The 17,265-nt window shown below is 66.7% G+C and overlaps 1 protein-coding gene across 2 annotated transcripts; it reads right to left on the bottom strand.

The window, feature by feature from the left end:
- Positions 1-1,810: 1,810 nt before the first annotated feature.
- Positions 1,811-16,244, bottom strand: PARVG (parvin gamma). 2 transcript variants are annotated; one of them, XM_084907472.1, is made up of 13 exons: positions 16,223-16,244; positions 15,820-15,909; positions 14,139-14,203; positions 13,697-13,799; positions 12,378-12,512; positions 11,344-11,459; positions 10,521-10,576; positions 8,693-8,715; positions 6,481-6,539; positions 5,122-5,166; positions 4,314-4,415; positions 2,447-2,519; positions 1,817-2,042 (listed from the first exon to the last, which is right to left on the bottom strand). In XM_084907472.1, exons 2-13 carry the CDS (start codon positions 15,896-15,898, stop codon positions 1,933-1,935), a joined length of 966 nt encoding a protein of 321 aa, XP_084763598.1. In that variant the 5' UTR covers positions 15,899-15,909; positions 16,223-16,244; the 3' UTR covers positions 1,817-1,932. The 2 variants fall into 2 exon arrangements, with proteins under 2 accessions (XP_084763597.1, XP_084763598.1); XM_084907471.1 differs by lacking the exon at positions 16,223-16,244 and having other exon boundaries at positions 1,811-2,042; positions 5,122-5,190.
- Between the last annotated feature and the right edge of the window lie 1,021 nt (positions 16,245-17,265).

The raw sequence follows: 17,265 nt of genomic DNA, 5'->3' as shown, positions 1-17,265 counted from the left end.
GTGCAGGGTGTGTGTGTGTGTGCGGGGTGTGTGTGTGCGGTGTGTGTGTGCGGGGGTGTGTGCGGGGTGTGTGTGTGCGGGGGGTGTGTGTGCGGTGTGTGTGGGGGGGGTGTGTGTGTGCGGGGTGTGTGTGCGGGGGTGTGTGCGGGGTGTGTGTGTGCGGGGTGTGTGTGTGGGGGAGTGTGTGGGAGTGTGTGTGGGGGTGTGTGTGCGGGGTGTGTGTGTGGGGGGTGTGTTTGTGTGCGGGGGTGTGTGCGGGGTGTGTGTGGGCTGTGTGGGGGTTCAGCCCGCTGGGTGGGCTCACGTCCCTGAGGATGGCCAGTGCACAGGGTTGTGGAGGTAGAAGCCGCCTGGGCACCGATGCCCTACGAGGCACCCTGTGCCGGCTGATTGGAACACTCGCGGTTAATCAGTGAGTGAGTTTGCACCTGTTGGTCCCCCCGGGCACCTGGCCGGCTCTCTCTGGAAGAACCGGCTCTGGAACATCCCATTGTTCCCTTTCCCGCCATCCAGGCCCCCAGAGGCTGCTGTCCCAGCTCCACGGAACACAAGCACAGAAGGCCGGGTGCCCCCTGGCCAACCAGCCAGCGGGGAGGGCCCTGAGCACTGAGGGGAGAGGCTGGTGCCCTCTGCCGGGGTCTCACCGGGAGGAGCTGAGGCAGGCCCGGGGAGGCGGCGTTGAGCTGTGAGCACGCAGCGGCGGGAGGAGCGCGGTCTGCAGGCCAGCTGCTCGCTCCCAGCTGGCTTCGGAAAAAGACAGAATATTCCTCGTGCCATCTGTTCCCGGCGCGGCGCCGCGGGCCGGGGCTCCAGACCCCGTGCCAGGCCCGAGCCAGCTGCCCCGGGCTATTTAGGGAAGCGGCTCGGCTCCTGCACCTCCGCCTTCGAGGCATTTCCCGCGTCACTCACTGGGAGCGGCTGCCCGCCTGCCCGCCTGCCAGCTCCCCGCCCCGCACGGCCTCGGCCGGGAAGACCCGCCTCCAGCTCCCGCCGCCCGGTGTCTGGGCTGGAGGGCAGGGAGGCAGGGAGAGCCAGGGTGCTGGGTGGCAGGCGACACGGAGGGAGGGGTCCCTGCACCCCCTCAGTCTCCTTTGTGGGAGCCACTCCTTCTGCCCACCCCCAGGCACCGGGCCCCCAGGCGTCCTCCCTGTCCAGGGCCCATGCCTCCTCCCTTCTCTCCTCAAGGACGGCCCCCGCCTATGAAGGACAGGTGCTGGGTGGCCGGGCGGACAGCGGTCAGCGTGGAGAGCTGGGGTGGGGCAGGGGACAGACGGGGTCCGTGGGGAGGTCAGAGCCTCCGGCACCTCCTGGGGACAGACTGCGAGACTCTGAGCCACTCCCCACCCACCCAAGCTGTAATGGCCATGGCTCCCGATTTCACCACGGGGTGGCCTGGGCCTCGGGGCCTCGGGGCCTCGGCAATAACTGGGCTCACTTCCCCGCGTGGCTGGGGAACGTGCGTGTGGAGTTACGTGGGCTCCTACCGCTGGACGGTGATCCAGGCACCGTCTCCCTGGGCGGCAGCGCTGAGGGAGGGCAGGCCGGGGCCTCTGGCCATCACCCTGACACCGGAGAGCCTGCTGCCCTCCAAGCCAGACCTCGAACCCCAGTGCGGGTCACCTGGCTGCCCCAGGGGGTGGGGGGAGGGCCCGCCAAGGGCACAGGCGCACCTCCATGGCAGCCCTGTGGGGAGCAGGCTGTGCCTGGGTCACCTTGGGTTTATGCACATGTCACGCCCTCCCAGGACCCAGGCAGGCTCCCCAGATCCTCCCAGAAGCACTTGTGCTGGAATAAAGCGAGCGAGGCCGGAGGCTGGCTCAGAGCGGATTGAGGTCTCCGGGGTCACAGGCACTCAGGCAGAGGGACACGGGGGTGGGGTCGAGCGCGGGCCCGGGCCAGGGAAGTGGCTGGGCAGCAGCGGGGGCAGTGAGGTCAGCTCGGGGGGTCCCGGGGACCCCCGTCCGTGCCATCCTTCAGCTTGTGCTTGCAGAAGAGGCTGTAGAGCACCCGCAGCGTGCTCTTGCTGTCCTTGTTCACGATGTCTGTCCGGGAGAGAGGCCGCCGGTCAGCCCGGGCAGGGTGGCCGTCCCCGTGCCGGGCCCCAGGGCTGTGCGGGGACTGGGGCCCCAGTGCTAACTCCCCGAACCCCAGGCATGCCGGGCAGCTGGGCATGCTCAGCCCGAGGCCCAGGCGGGACCCACCACACAGCCCCGCCCTCCCGCCACCCCGTCCTTCCCACACCCTCCTCCGGGGCAGCTCGGCCTCCGGGTCTCACCTTTGCAGCTGCCCATCACCAGGGCGCGTCCCCCACCTCCTCTCCGGGACCCTCCCCCACGGGGTGAAGCCACACTGCCCCCCACAGAGCAGGCGGCTGGGTGCACCCACAGGCCCTGTCTGCCCCCCGCACCGCCCACCCCCTCCACACCGGCCCCCTGGCCCCGCTCACCTTCCGGGCGGACGGGGCAGTCGAGCAGCCCTTCCTCCTTCAGCAGCTCCAGGGCCAGGGTGACGTTGTGCAGCTACGACGACAAGACCCACAGAAGCTGGCAAACGAGGCAGCCCCAGCCCAGCCCCGGCCCCGTGCCAGACCCCCCTCCCCCACCACGGCCAACCACGCACCAGGAGGCCGCCTCTAGTGGGAATGCAGCCCCTGCGGAGAGCACCCCGGGGGCCAGCCAGTCAGGGAGGGCTTCCTGGTGGAGGCAGCCTGGAGGTAAGGCCGCCATGGGAGGGGCTTGGCCAGGGGTGGGAGCACCGGTCCCTGCTGGCCTCCTCTGAGGTCGCCCCGGGCTCTGGGGGTGGCAGACACCCTCAGAACCACCTGCGTTTCACGGGCAAAGCACGGACGAGGGGCCCCAGGCTGCCGGAGGCCACGGGGATGGTCTGAGCTCACAGGACGGAAAGGGCTGGAACCAGGGCCTCGCTCTGATGCCGAGCACAGCAGGCTGGAGATGGGGGTGGGCGAGGGGGGCCGCCGGGCCCAGGCCTCCGGGGCTCTGACCCCGGCTTGGCCGCTGGATGGCCGGGAGCAGGGAGCAGGGCGCTCGGTCCCAGCCTCCCCTTACTCACCGGCGGAGTGGGTCCCACCCCTCCCTGTGTCCTCAGGGGGTCCTGGGTGGGGAGCCCTGTCGGCCCCCGGCTCAGAGCAGACCCTGGGTCTGGTCACCTCCCTTCCCACATCTCCTCTCTCCCCTGGGCCTCCGGGACCGTCAGGTGGAGCCTCCCCTTCCGTGTGGGCAGCGGAGAGAGGAGTGGGGGGAAGTGGGACGGCGAGCCCTAGAGCTGGCTGAACCCCCGGTTCCCTGGGACCCCCAGCAGGTCCTTCCTCCCAGGGTCTCAGCACCCCACAGTCCCCTGGGGGCTGGACATCCCAGACTGGTGGCCGGCCTTCCCAGCCCTGCCCACAGCGGGCAGTGCACATGCCGGGCAGTTCCCATGGCAACCCAGCCAGGGCCAGAGGCAGGGCCGGGCGGGGAGTCCAGCCTCGCCCAGGCTGCCTCTGGTCAGCTGGGAGGTCGGGGCATCTAGGTTGGATGTCTGTGTCACCCCTCTGGGTCAAAGGTCACAGGTCAGACAAGTCCCGGGGCCTGGCTGGGCTCAGTCCCTCATCTGGGCCGTGGAAAAGCCCACCTTCCTGCCTGCCATTCCCAGGCTGCTGTGGGGTCGGTGGAGACCACACCCACTGAGGGCAGAGACCACGCCTGTTGGAGGCAGGTGCAGAGGGATGAATAGCAGGCCCGGATGTGAGGAGAGGGGCTAAGGGACCTGGATAAATCAATGGATGGATGGATGGGTGGATGGATGGATGGATGGATGGATGGATGGATGGATGGATGGACAAGTGGGTGGATAGGTAGGTGGATGGATGGGTGAATGGGTGGACAAGTGGGTGGATGGATGGATGGATGGATAGGTGGATGGATGGATGGATGGATGGATGGATGGATGGATGAATGAGTGGGTGGGTGGGTGGGTGGACAGGTGGGTGGGTGGATGGATGGATGGATGGATGTGCGGGTGGGTGGATGGGTGGACGGGCAGATGAGTAAATGCATGGATGGATGGTGGAAGGGAGGAGGGGAGGGATGGGTGGGCAGCAGGTGAAGGGTTTAATTAATTGGGTGAATGAGTGAACCAGAAAGTCAACAGATAGGTGTGCGGTGGTGGGAGGGGGAGTGGATGAGAGGCCCCCCGGCAAACACACGTTCTCCCCACGCTTCACGGCACTGGAGGTGAGGGGGCAAAGACGGCCGAGCCCACTGCACAGATCTGTCCACCCAGAGGCAGACCTCAGGGACGGTGTGGACACTCACCATCTCCGCAGGGGAGCTGGGCGTGAGGTGGAATTCCTTCAGGTTCAGGAAGAAGCCTTCCAGCTGTCCGATCAGCAGGAGTAAGATGACGCCATCTGCAAACTGCAGAGGGGGGTGCTGGGCACAGGGCCTGGGGGTCCCCTTCTCCTTTCCCAGGCCCAGCGGCCCTACCAAGCTCACACGGCCTCTCTGGGCCTCAGCTTCCGGGTCTGAGAAATGGGGCCGCGTCCCTGACCTCGAGGCATTGCTGTAAACGCAGCCACAGCAGGCACGGAGCAGCTCTTGGTGCCAGCACTCGTGTGTGCTGAGGAGAAGGCGCTGTTCTCCAGGCAAAGAGCCCCTTATTGCGTGTGCAGCCGCACCCGGGCCCGGCAGCTCCGGAAGCTCAGGAGCGAGTGGAGTTAACGGTAAAATTGTTCCCCGGGGAGGAGGCACAGCAGCACACGCTCCCGGCGGCCGCCGATTAGTATTCCTGCGGGTCCCGCCTGTGTGCGCGGAGATAAAGTGCGTCCTGGCACCGGCGTGTCCTGTGCCAATGCGGCCAGCCCAGCACTTCAGAGACAGCACGCGCCCGGATCTCGGAGGAAGGCGAAGACCTCCATGGAGATGCCTTCCGTGGGGCTCTGCAGGGCCTGGCTGGCCTGGACCCCTTCCTGCTGGCACACCCTGGTGGTGCCACCAGACCCCAGGCCTCCAGAGCCCTCCGCCCACCGCCTCTAACCGGCCTCGCCTGTGCCGCCCTCCCCGGACACCGCCGCTGTCCCAGGGGAGAGAGGGAGAGGGGGATGCGAACCCCAGAGCCACCCACCTGGGTGTCCAGGTCCTGCACGGACAGGCCCAGGCGTTCCACCTTCTGGTTGACGAAGGTCACGATGGCCTGCCCGGGGAGAGCAGGGACCAGCCGGGCTCAGGGCGCCACCCTCCCCTCAGGGACAGGAAGCCCCCTCCACCCCACAGCACCCAGCGCCGCAGGTGTGGGCCAGGGCCCCGATTCTTCTCCGTTATCCCCTGGCAGGTCCAGTGGATGGACGGGCGGCTGGCTGGGTGGATGGGTGAATGGATGGATGGATGGGTGGGTGGGTGGGTGGGTGGGTAGATGGGTGGATGGGTGGGTAGATGGATGGGTGGGTGGGTAGATGGGTGGCTGGGTGGATGGATGGATGGGTGGGTGGATGGGTGGGTGGGTAGATGGGTGGGTGGGTGGATGGATGGATGGGTGGATGGGTGGATGGGTGGGTGGGTAGATGGGTGGATGGGTGGGTGGATGGATGGGTGGGTGGGTAGATGGGTGGCTGGGTGGCTGGGTGAATGGATGGATGGATGGATGGGTGGGTGGGTGGGTGGGTAGATGGGTGGATGGGTGGGTAGATGGATGGGTGGGTGGGTAGATGGGTGGCTGGGTGGATGGATGGATGGGTGGGTGGATGGGTGGTGGGTAGATGGGTGGGTGGGTGGATGGATGGATGGGTGGATGGGTGGATGGGTGGGTGGGTAGATGGGTGGATGGGTGGGTGGATGGATGGGTGGGTGGGTAGATGGGTGGCTGGGTGGATGGATGGATGGGTGGGTGGATGGGTGGGTGGGTGGGTGGATGGGTGGGTGGGTGGATGGATGGATGGGTGGATGGGTGGATGGGTGGGTGGATGGGTGGGTGGATGGATGGGTGGATGGGTGGGTGGGTAGATGGGTGGATGGGCGGGTAGATGGATGGATAGGTGGCTGGGCAGGTGGATGGGTGGGCGGGTGGGTGGGTGGATTGGCAGGTGGATGGATGGATAGGTGGGTGGGCAGGTGGATGGATGGGTGGCTGGGCGGGTGGATGGGTGGGCGGGTGGGTGGGTGGATTGGCGGGTGGATGGATGGGTGGCTGGGTGGGTGGATGGGTGGGCGGGTGGGTGGGTGGATTGGCGGGTGGATGGATGGGTGGCTGGGTGGGTGGATGGGTGGGCGGGTGGGCGGGTGGGTGGGTGGATTGGCGGGTGGATGGATGTAAACTCTGTTTATAGGCTCGGGGCCCGGTCATCCTTTACCCTGCGGCACGTGGAGCCCCACCCCCCATGCTCCACGGGAAACGGCCCGGGTGGGTGGGTGGGGGCGTGCGGGGGCGTGCAGGGGCGTGCGGGGCGGGGAGAGGCGGGGCCAGAGCTCGGGGACTGGGGTCTCTCACCTCCTTCACGGCGCCCACCTTCTCGGGAGCCAGCCGGAATAGCTCATCGAATACGTCCTCTGCAGATAGACCACAGACTGCGGTGACTCGCTGTGACCTCGGAGCCGAACTTCGAAGCCGAACGGCTTTCTCCCACCCGCTCCTCGGCGACCCCGGGCCTGGGGGCTGGGTTTTAGCTCAGGCTCCTGGAGTTTAACATCGGGCCTGGTCCCAGCCCTGCCTCCCTGCTGAGTGGCTCAGGAGCATGGCCACCCTCTCTGTGCCTTCGCTTCCTCCCTGTGAAGTACGGCTGATGATGCTCACCGGCTAGGGTCATTGCGATCACATTTGTAGCAAAGATGGAATTCGGTGTCGGGGCTGGGCCGCCATGACCTTCAGTAACGTCCCTCCCTCTGCCACACGCCCCATCCCTTCCTCTGGAAACTACCAGTCTCCTCCAGCTCCCTGCTCCAGCCCAGGCCACGGAGCTGCCTGCCTGGCAGGGGCCAGCCCGGGCTGACACGGCCCCGGGTCCCTGGGCGGGCCGCGGTGGACTGGCAGAATGAGGGCAGCGAGCTCCCCCCGAGGCCCGAGCCTCAGCGCACACGGCCGGGGAGGCAGCTGAGCCACGGCCACGGGGCCTGGGGACCAAGCATCTTGGCAGCTCGGGCTCCTGGTCCAGCCTCAGACGCCCGGGCCCAAGGCCTGCATTCTCACTCTCGGCAGCTGACACTCTCCCCCAGGGAGACGGGTTCTCACACAGACTGAGCGGAAATGACCTTCAGCTTCTGCCACGCAGCCGCTGTGGGACTCCCGGCAGCCACTTGCCCTCTCTGTGCCTGCTGTTCCTTCGTTAGTGAGGGGAGGAGCGGCACACGGGAAGCCCCGTAAACCAAGAACCACAGTGCAGACCCGGGGCCCCTACCGGACCGCTCGGCCAGCGGGCAGGGAAGTGTCCCCGGAAGAGCCAGGAACAGAGCAGACAAGACCAGCGCAGCACGAATGGCCAGAAACGGTGTGAGGAGGCCCTGCCCCTGACCATGTGACCGGTCTTCATGCCGCCGCTAACAAACACTGCTCCTGGGCAACCCAGTGTCCTCCTGCCGCCCCCACATACACACACTCACTCTCCTCCGGCCGGGCCCCGCCCTCGCTTCCTGCCTCAGGCACCCTCCCTCCGCCCTGTTCCTAGAAGCCCTGGCCAGTCATTATTTCCATCGCCAGGAGAGGTGCCCTTGGCACAGCCCCTGCCCAGACAGCCCTGTGTCCTGTGTGGTGGGAGAAATGTCAGGGTGGATGGATGGATGGATGGATGGATCGTGAATTAATAGATTGGTGGGTGATGGATGGATGGTGGATAGATGAATGGATGGGTAGATAGATGGATGGATTGGTGAGTAGATGGATGGATGGATGGATGGATGGGTGAGTGGATGGATGGATTGGTGGGTGGATGAATGGATGGATGGGTGAGTGGATGGATGGGTGAGTGGATGGATGGATTGGTGGGTGGATGGTTGATGATCAGAAAGAGATAGATGGTGGATGAATGGATTGGTGTGTGGGTGGATGAATGGATTGGAAGACAGATTGGTGGGTAAGTAAATGGATTAATAGATGAACAGCTGGCCAGTCCAGTTGCCTGAGGAATGAGTGAGTCAGTGTATGAAGGAAGGAAGGAAGGAAGGAAGGAAGGAAGGAGGGAAGGAAGGAGGGAAGGAAGGAAGGAAGGAAGGAAGGAAGGAACGAAAGAAGGAAGGAATGCTGGGTCAGTAAGTGACCGGTGAGGACCGGTGTACAAAAGCAGCAGCCACAATCACTGTTAAGCACCCGCTATGTGCTGAGCACAAAACCCTCTCTGAGCCTCATCACCAGCCTGAGGTGTGTGCCATCATCACCCCATTTACAGAGGAGGGAAGGGAGTCCCCGGGGTGAGAGCTTCCCCAATCTCATGACTAACAAACGGGAGGCTCCCTGTGCGGGCCCAGGCCACCTGGCCCCGGAGCCCAACCCTTCACAGCTCCGCCCTCACCCCATGGGGACGGAACATCTGTCTGCCTACAGGAGCCAGAGCCTGAGCGGGAGCAGCCAGGGCCAGGCACGGACAGACGGGCCAGCAGGAAGCTCAGGCACATCAGGCCCCCACGGAGCGGGCACAGAGCCGCCCCCGGGCCTGCACGCCGCTGTCACACGCACACCACAGATGGACTCCCGCACGGCCGGCGGCACTCACTGGCAGCTTGGTCCTTGTCTGCGCTGGGGGGGGGGGGGGGGGGGGGGGGGGAGAAAAATGCAGAGAAATGGTTAAAAACCTTGAGACCCAACCTTTTTACCACGACGAGGCCTGACCCTGGCAAGGTTTCAGAGAAACCGGCGTCTGGTGCCCCTGGTGCTGCGTAAGGGGGGGGGCTTGTTTTGGGGTCGCTCTTTAGTTCGGGGAGGGCTGTGTGCTATTCAGACAGTAAAACGCACCAGTCCTCCGCGCAGCTTCCACACTGTCCCGCACATGTGCGGCCCCGCCCTTCTCGGGGTGTGGAGCCGTCCTGGCACCCGTGTGCCCTCCGCCCCCCACGCCCTCCCCCGCGGATGGCACCCTGCTCTGGTTTCTCCTGCCTGCCCCTGCCCGTGCCTGTCCTGGAAGTTCCTGTAAATGAGATCACACAGTAGGCCCGCCTCTGGCTTCCTTCCCTCCATATTTACTGTTTTGATTTTTTTGTTTTTCTTTTCACTTTTTTGTTAAATTTTCACCCTGCCCCTGTCCCCTAGAAGCAAGGCTCTGAGCCCAAAGCAGCCATGCTCTGGGGAGCCAGGGCCCCTCTGCAGGGGGCTGGGGTCGGGGGTTGGGGCAGCTGGAGAGAGAGCCAGCTCCCAGCACAAAGGCAGAGGTGCCCGTGGGGCCCAGGACTCCGCTGGGAGCCAGAGGTGGCCCTGGCCGTGCTGTCTGAGCTCACAGGGCAGAGGGGCGGTTTTGGGGTCACGAAGGGTGAAGAATGTGGTGTCATGGGCTCCAAAGGCACATCCCACTCAGGGTCCCCAAGTCATTCCGCCTGGAACTCAGGCCCGGCCGGGGGCTCAGAGCAGCTCACGGCGGTGCTAGGCCTCACTGAGCCGAGGGGCCGAGGCTCCCCCAGGGTGTCCTGGGAAGTTAAATGGGCCTCGGCCCCAGTCCGCTCACAGGCGGGGGGCCCGGCCACCCCTCACCCTGCGGCCCTGGAGCCCCACCCCCCACCTCCACGGGACGAGGAGCCACAGACCGGAGGGACCTCGGGACCGGGAAGCCCGGGTGGAGGAGGTCGCCTCACACGCATCCTCTACGGCCCTCACCACCCCCCGCAGGGAGGAGCACAGCCCCACTCTTCAGAGGAGCAAGAGGCTCAGAGAGGGGAGGCGACTGGCCCAGGGTCACACAGCTCACGCCGCAGAGCCAGGGTGCAGGCTCTGAGCCCAAGAGCACTGACCGCTCCAGGGGGCTTCGTACGGCCACGGCCAGGGCCTGCACAGAGCGGCCTCCGCAGACGTTAACGGGAAGTGAGGGCCGAGGGCGCTTCTGCAGGCAGCGCCTCTCAGACCCGCCCAGAGCCCCGCCCGGAACGCGGCCCTGCCTCTGGGAGGGCAGGGCTCACTGGGCCTGCCGCTCTCCGGACAGACAGACCGACAGCCGCTGAGCAAGGACAGAGCTCTCGCCCTGCACACGAAGGCACTCCCTCCGTAAGTGCTGGGGTACGAGTGAGCGCGGGTGCCCTGCCTCCCTGCACCAGGAGGCCGTCCAGGTCAGGGTCACTCGGCGCCAGTACCTCCCTGCCCCGCATGGCTTCCCAGGAGGGCTCTGGCCCCAGGGTCCTCCTGGCCCCGGGGCTGTGGGTGACCTCGTGGCTGAGGGCCAGGGCCCTCTGATCCCAGCTCTGCTTGCTTGCTGGTGGCAGAGGGGGTGAGGGAGCTGGAGGAGGCGGGCATGTCTGGGGAACAAAGGGGCCCCTGGGTCCCCACAGGCCTGAGGGACAGGCAGAGTGTGAGGGCCCCCCAATCCCACCAAGCCCGGCCCGGCCCTGCTCCTCCCTCACCTGCTCGCGGTGAGCTGCTCCACTGACTTCTCCGACTTCAGGCCACTCTTGGTGCTCTGAGGACGGAGGGGAGGGATGCATCACCCAGCGAATGCAGGGGCCCAGGCCTCGGGCTCAGCCTAGAGGCCAAAGCAGCCCCTCGGAGCCCAGTCCCCCCAGGGTGGCCTCCTGGCCTCATGGCTTGGTCCCCTATGGTCCTTCCCATGAGCCTGAGACCCACGAGGACTCGGACCCAGTCAGCCTTGTTCCCCAGAAACCCGTCTCATCAGCGCCTGGCTCACAGAGGTCAGTAACGAATGAATGGTGAGTAGATGGATGGATGACTGGATGGATGGATGGATGGGTGGATGGCTTGATGAATGGATGAGTGGATGGATGAATAAATGGATAGATGAATAGATGGGTCAATGAATGGGTGGGTGGATGGGTGGATGGGTGGGTGGGTGGATGGATGGATGGGTTGATGAATGGATGGGTGGGTGGATGGGTTGATGAATGGATGATGGATGCATGGATGGATGAATGGGTCAATAAATGGATGGGTGGATGGGTCAATAAATGAAGGATGAATGGATGGATGAATGAATGGATGGGTGGATGGATGGGTAAATGGATGAATAGATGGGTCAATGAATGGGTGGGTGGATGGATGGATGAATAGATGGGTGGATGGGTGGATGGATGGATGGAATGGATGGATGAATAGATGGGTGGATGGGTGGATGGATGGATGAGTCAATGAATGGATGGGTGAATGGGTCAATGAATGAATGATGGACCCAGGATGCTCGCCCCACGTGATGGAGCCCAGGCCCAGCCTCACCTCCATGGTGATCACCTCCACCTGCACGTTGGGCGGGAGGGGCAGGCCGGGCTGGAAGCGCTGGGCCAGCGCCAGCAGGAGGTGCAGGGTGGCCAGCAGGTCCTTGTTAAAGATGGCTGCGGGGAGGCACACAGGTCAGCTCTGGGGCCCGTGAGGTCTCCTTATCCTCACAACCACCCCCTGCAGCCCCCCGAGACTCCCCCCCCCCCCGGGAAGCAGGGGCCTGGAGATCTGCATTCCGATCTAAGAACAGTCACACATTCAGATCCAACAGCAGCCTCAGGCCCCCGCCTCTGCGACCACGGCCCAGGGCACCGCCCGCTGGGCCGGGTTACACACGGATGTCCTCTGACCGCTGTCTGCCCCTGACACCGGCCACGGGCCCTGCCTGGTTGGACGCCGGCTGGACAGATGGTTAGGTTTAAGCTGAGCATGACTTCGGTCTTGGCAGCACCAACAGTAAGAACACCAGCTGCCGACCGTGAGGCAGGGAGAGAGCGGCGAAGGCAGGGGCGTACGCCCAGCACGAGGTGGGTTTGCAAATGGCGACATCACTGCCGCCTGACCTCTCTGTGTCCTTCCTGCCTCAGTGTTCCCATCCGGGAAGTGGGGAGAACGCAGAGCCTGGGAGGGTCCGACATTCACTGCGAGCTGTGCGAGGAGGGCGCCTGGGTGCTTTGCAGGCGCCGCAGAGACAATGGGAACGAGCTCACAGGAGGGGCTGCCATGCCCCCCGCCGGGCAGAGGGGCACGTCACGGCTCTTGGCACAGTCCGCCGTGGCTGCGCTGTGCCAGGCGGTGAGCACCATCCTCTGCCGGGCTCCCTGCAGTGACATCCGGGGCCGGGAGTGCCAGGCTGTTAGCTCTGCAGCTGACCGCACCTTTGTGCCCACTCTGCACTGCCCGAGGCCCTGCCTCCTTCCCGGCCCCGGGTGCGCCCAGACCGAGGCGGCCGAGCCGAGCCCGGCGGGGAGAGAGGCTGTCTCAGACACAGGCCCGCTCCGGCCGCCCGGCCGCCAGCCCGGGGGCCGTACCGTCCACGCTCCACCGGGGCTGCTCCTCCTGCAGGCAGCGGTTGGTGGCCTCCAGCACCGCCTCGAGCTTGCGCCTCTGGTTCACGGCGGTCAGGGCGATCTCCTCCACCTCCAGCCGCGTCCCCGCCAGCCGCTCTGCGTGTGGGAGCGGCAGGGAGGGCAGGGGAGGGGGGGGAGGGTGACAGTGTGGGCTCCTGCGGGGGACCAGCGCTCAGGTAGTAAGAGCGCCCCCTCCCCTCCGCAGTGGGACAGGCGGCTGCGGGCTGAGCGAGCCCCGCCCTCACCAGGACCCCGCTGTGCCACCCCTGCCTCCCCCCCCTCCACCCCCGCCGTGAGCATTCTGCAGGGCAGTGTGGCCGGCGTTAGAGCCCCCTCCCTGCTCTCTTCCCTGTGAGACCGGACAGGGACCAGGCCCGCAGCCCTCAGTGTCCCTCTGGGAGATGGGTCAGGAGCAGCCCTCAGTGTCCCTCTGGGAGATGGGTCAGGAGAGCCCTCAGTGTCCCTCTGGGAGATGGGTCAGGAGAGCCCTCAGTGTGCCCTCTGGGAGATGGGTCAGGAGAGCCCTCAGTGTCCCTCTGGGAGATGGGTCAGGAGAGCCCTCAGTGTCCCTCTGGGAGATGGGTCAGGAGAGCCCTCAGTGTGCCCTCTGGGAGATGGGTCAGAGCAGCCCTCAGTGTCCCTCTGGGAGATGGGTCAGGAGCAGCCCTCAGTGTGCCCCTCTGGGAGATGGGTCAGGAGCAGCAGGAGCGGCTCTGGCCTGGCCACGCCTGCCCCACGGTAGGTCCGTGCTCAGGAAGCCGCGGGGAAGCTGGGGGTGTGCCAGGGCCCTTTGGAAGGTGCTGCCCGGCCCCAGGCTGAGCCAGCACCAGATCAGACTGCCCGCCTGCAGGGCCTCCCAGTTCGGTGCAGACAGACCTCAGACCAGGCGGAGCTCCCACAGCAGAGGGAGAGGATGGGGGGAGGGAGAGGATGGGGAGAGGGAGAGGGATGGGGAGAGGGAGGGAGGGAGGAGGGGGGAGGGAGAGGGGTGGGGGAGGGAGGGAGGAGGGGGAAGGGAGAGCGGTGGGGGAGGCCCGCGGACCCCGAGGCAGCCTGAGGGGCTTTCGGGCTGAGGACAGGGCAGCCCTCCACGGCCTGCTCCCTGGGCAGCGGAGCCGGGCGGCGGGGAGTGGGTTTGCTGTCCGCGGCCTCTCGCAGCGAGCGCTCCACACGTGCCCGAGGGGCAGGTGCAGGGGGAGAGGCCCAGGCTCAGCAGAGTCAGCAGGTGGGGGTGCGGGCGGGCGAGTGGCCCCCTTAGGGCGGGCCGGGCAGCCGCTCACGGAAAAGGTGGTGTAGGATGAGCCCGTCGAACATGTCCTCCTCCAGGCTGCGGACCACGATGTGCTCGGGGAGCAGCTCTGCGTTGATCCACTCCAGCAGCACCTGCCGGGCCGGAGGACGGTGACCGGCCACTCCCTCCGGCCCCTTCCCGCCCCTCGCGGCCGCCATGGCCCTGGCCGCCGGTGCGCGCAGGAGCACAGGCTTCTGGCCGATGCCTGGTCAAACCCACCCTGCCACTGCCCGCCCGGGCCCCGACCGGCCGGGCCCTCTCTCTGAGAGCGCCATCCCTCCCGGGGGCGGGGGCCGCAGGCTCTCTCAGTCTGCGCTGAGGCCAGCTGGGAGCGTGTACGGAGGGTATACAGTCAGCGCTCAGGCAGTGCCCCTCCACGCAGCCACGCAGCAGGCGCCGGGCCTGCGGTCCGGACGGGAGGGGGGCCTCACCTGCTGCAGCGCGGCGAGCTTGGGGTCCTCCCGGGACGCGGGGGGCAGGATCCTCTTCCTCTCCCCTGGAAGCAGAGCGGGCGTGACACGCGTGTGTGGGCGCGCAGGCTGGTCCCCGAGAGCTGTCACCGTGGAGCAAGGGGGACTGGGTCCTGCTGCTTCACACACACATGCACACACACAGGCACAAGTGTACTCACACACAGTCCACACACACAGATGCACAGGCACCTACACACACAGCCACACACAGAGACACACCTGCACACACACACACACACTCAGATGCACAGGCACCTACAGACACACAGCCACACACAGAGACACACCTGCACACACACACACACACACACACACACTCTCAGATGTACACCTACAGATACACATATAGATACACACAGACTCAGACACACACTTGCACTCACAGATACACAGACACATACCTGCACACAGACATAGTCACAGACGCATATGTACACCAACTATATACACACACAGAAAGAGGCCCCTGAGCACCAAACACCCCAAGCGGCGGGTTTTCACACAGGCCGGTCCCTCCGGGCCACTTGGTCCCTCCATCCCGGTCCTTCGGGGCCACTGGTCCGCTCCGCTCTCCCTGCCTCTAAACCAGCCGTAAAACAAACCCAACGGTTCTCTGATAACAGGCCTGTGCCCTGGAGCAGCCTTCCTGGCGGCTCCCAGCCCTGAGCCAGCGGCGAGCAGACAGCCCGGCCGTGCACGGAGCCGCCCAGACCCTGGGCCCAGCCCCGCCCCAGCCACTCGCCCAGGCTCCGGGCCCCACGCGTGTTTGCAGGCTGGACCCCCGGGGCCCGGGGGAAGGCATGTCAGCTCGGCCCGTCTCTCTGCTGTTCTAATGGCTCCAAATGACACGAGTTCGAGCCCACGGGCCTGGCCTGGGTCTCGGGGGGCCTCTCGAGTGTTTTCGGTCCCAGGGAGACGTCAGGGCGGTGATGTCAATGCCACCCCCCACCCCAGAACACAGGCATGTGATGGGCCCACACTCACTGGGTGGCTCCTAGCCTACCCCCCACCCCCCTCGCCCTAAAGACACTCAACCCACCCCCCACGCCCCCTGAGATGTCAGATCTGCCCAGAATCCGCCTGGGCCGCCTGGTGGGTGTGCAGCCTGAGTCCTGGGGCCGCCCGCCTCGGGCTCAGCTTACTCCGGGGTTCCCCTCTGCCCTGCGAGGGGCTCTGTGCCTCAGTGTCCCCATTTACACAGCGGAGGTGAGAGCGCCCCCTCAGAGCCACCAGTGAGATGCTGTTCACAGAGTCCCTCAGCACAGCACATAAGGCACGCGGGCAAGTAGCACCCTCCTCCACGCCGTCACCATTAACCCGGGGACGTGCGGCTGTGCGGGGCAGGGGTAGCCGTGGAAGGTTCCGGAAACGGGCGGGGTATTGGGCACAAAGCCGGAGGCGTATGTTCCGAACAGAACGGTGCCCAGTGACCACCTGTGTGAATGCATGTTCCCAGGCGCGGCCTGTTTGGCTCTGGGATGCAGACCCCACGTCCCCCCGCCCGGACCCCCGCCCGGACCCCCGCCCCGCCCCGCCCCGCCCCGCCCGGACCCCCACCCGGACCCCCGCCCGGACCCCCGCCCGGACCCCGCCCCGCCCCGCCCGGACCCCCGCCCGGACCCCGCCCGCCAGGACGCACCTTGTGGGAGCTCCTCCTCCGCGGGCGCGCCCGCCGGCCTGGGCGCCTGCAGCAGGTTGTAGAGGGACTCGGGGTCCATCCTCGCCGGCCCTGGGGGGGACAGGGCGTCACCGTCCACAGGCCCAGCCCTCTGTGCCCCTCTTCCAGCGGGAGGTGCGGGGCAGGGGGAGCTGGCCCGGGTGGGTCTAGGAGGGGCAGGTCCCGACCGAGGCCGCACACTGCGCTCTGGACGCTGGGTGGAGCAGGGCACAGGCCGGGGGCACAGGGCTAAGGACACGGGGCCGGGGCATGGAGCTGGGGGCACAGAGTGAGGGCACGGCCTGTGCACAGGGTGAGGGCACAGACTGAGGGCACAGGGTAGGGCACAGGGTGGGGGCACGGGGTGAGGGCACCGCCTACGCACAGGCTCCACAGGGAACGGGGCATCCCCCGCCGGGCACAGAGTGGCCAGCCCACCAGGTTCCTGTAGCACAGGAAGTCCCCCACACATATCCCACCCCCACTGCACCCCACAGTCAGGGCCAGGGGCTGGCCACTCCTCAGACTTCTCCCACCCGAGCCCTGTGCGGCCTGTGGGTGGCGGGTGAGCAGGATGTGTTGTCTACAGCCCTGAGCCCCTGCGGGGGGAGGGGGCGGGGGTGGAGGAGGGTCCGAGCCTGGTCAGCGGGCGCGGAGCACCGCCAGCCTTTGAGTGAGGGACGGAGCTGGGGGCACTGTCAGCTGGACTGGCCCCACTCCCTGAGGCCTGGCTCCCGGGGTGGCCTGCCCTGCCCGGCCCCCCTCCTGAGCGGGGCTCCCTGCGGGGGGCTCTGCCTCCGGGCTGTTTGGGGGCCTCATGCCCCTCCCCATGGGAGAGGCGGCACCCACAGCGCCTACAGGAACTCACTGTGGGGCCCAGCTCGCCCCCCCCCCCCCCCCCCGCCCGCAATGAGCCAGGCCTCCTTCCTGTTCCCCTGGCGACTTCCTCTCCCGCGGTGGGCGGGCGGGCAGCTGCCTGGGTTTCTCTCTGCAGCCCCGCCCCCCTCGCAGTGCCAGCCCCAACGGCCCCCGGGCCCCCGTGGTGCCAGCCCCAGCGGCTCCCGGGCCCCCCTCGCAGTGCCAGCCCCAGCGGACCCCGGGCCCCTGTCTGCAGCACAAGCTCTGGGTCCGCTCCACCCTCGCGGAGGCCGCCGCGGGCCGGAGCCTCCACAGCGGTAGCCAGCCTGGCACGCGGCCCATCCCGCCCTGAATGAGGCGGGGGGCACAGCCGCCGGGCTCCCTGAGTCCCCGGGCCCCTCCTGGACGCGGGTTCCGTGAGGCTGTGTCCGGAGAGGAGGACAGGCCTGGCCGGCGACACGAGGCCTCGGCTCCCGGCCGGCTCCTCCTCTTTCTGGCTGTGTGACTCTGGGCCGACTCCCTGCCCTCTCTGGTCCTGCCGCTCCCTAACACAGAGGGTGGATCTGGAGC

This window comes from Pipistrellus hanaki (assembly GCF_964339955.1).
Source record: "Pipistrellus hanaki genome assembly, contig: scaffold_108, whole genome shotgun sequence".
Taxonomy (NCBI): Eukaryota; Metazoa; Chordata; class Mammalia; order Chiroptera; family Vespertilionidae; genus Pipistrellus; species Pipistrellus hanaki.
Note: the sequence above shows the minus strand (reverse complement) of the source record. Positions and strands in the feature narration are given on the sequence as shown.

Bases quoted from the DNA above. Each gene is read 5' to 3' on its own strand.
- PARVG (XM_084907471.1), bottom strand. From the start codon at position 15,898: ATGGACCCCGAGTCCCTCTACAACCTGCTGCAGGCGCCCAGGCCGGCG. The intron at 13,800-14,138 runs GTGAGGCCCCCC...CCGGCCCGGCAG, and splicing joins AGCTCGCCGCGCTGCAGCAG to GTGCTGCTGGAGTGGATCAA. The intron at 5,191-6,480 runs GTGAGAGACCCC...CTCCCCGGGCAG, and splicing joins AGGTGGGCGCCGTGAAGGAG to GCCATCGTGACCTTCGTCAA.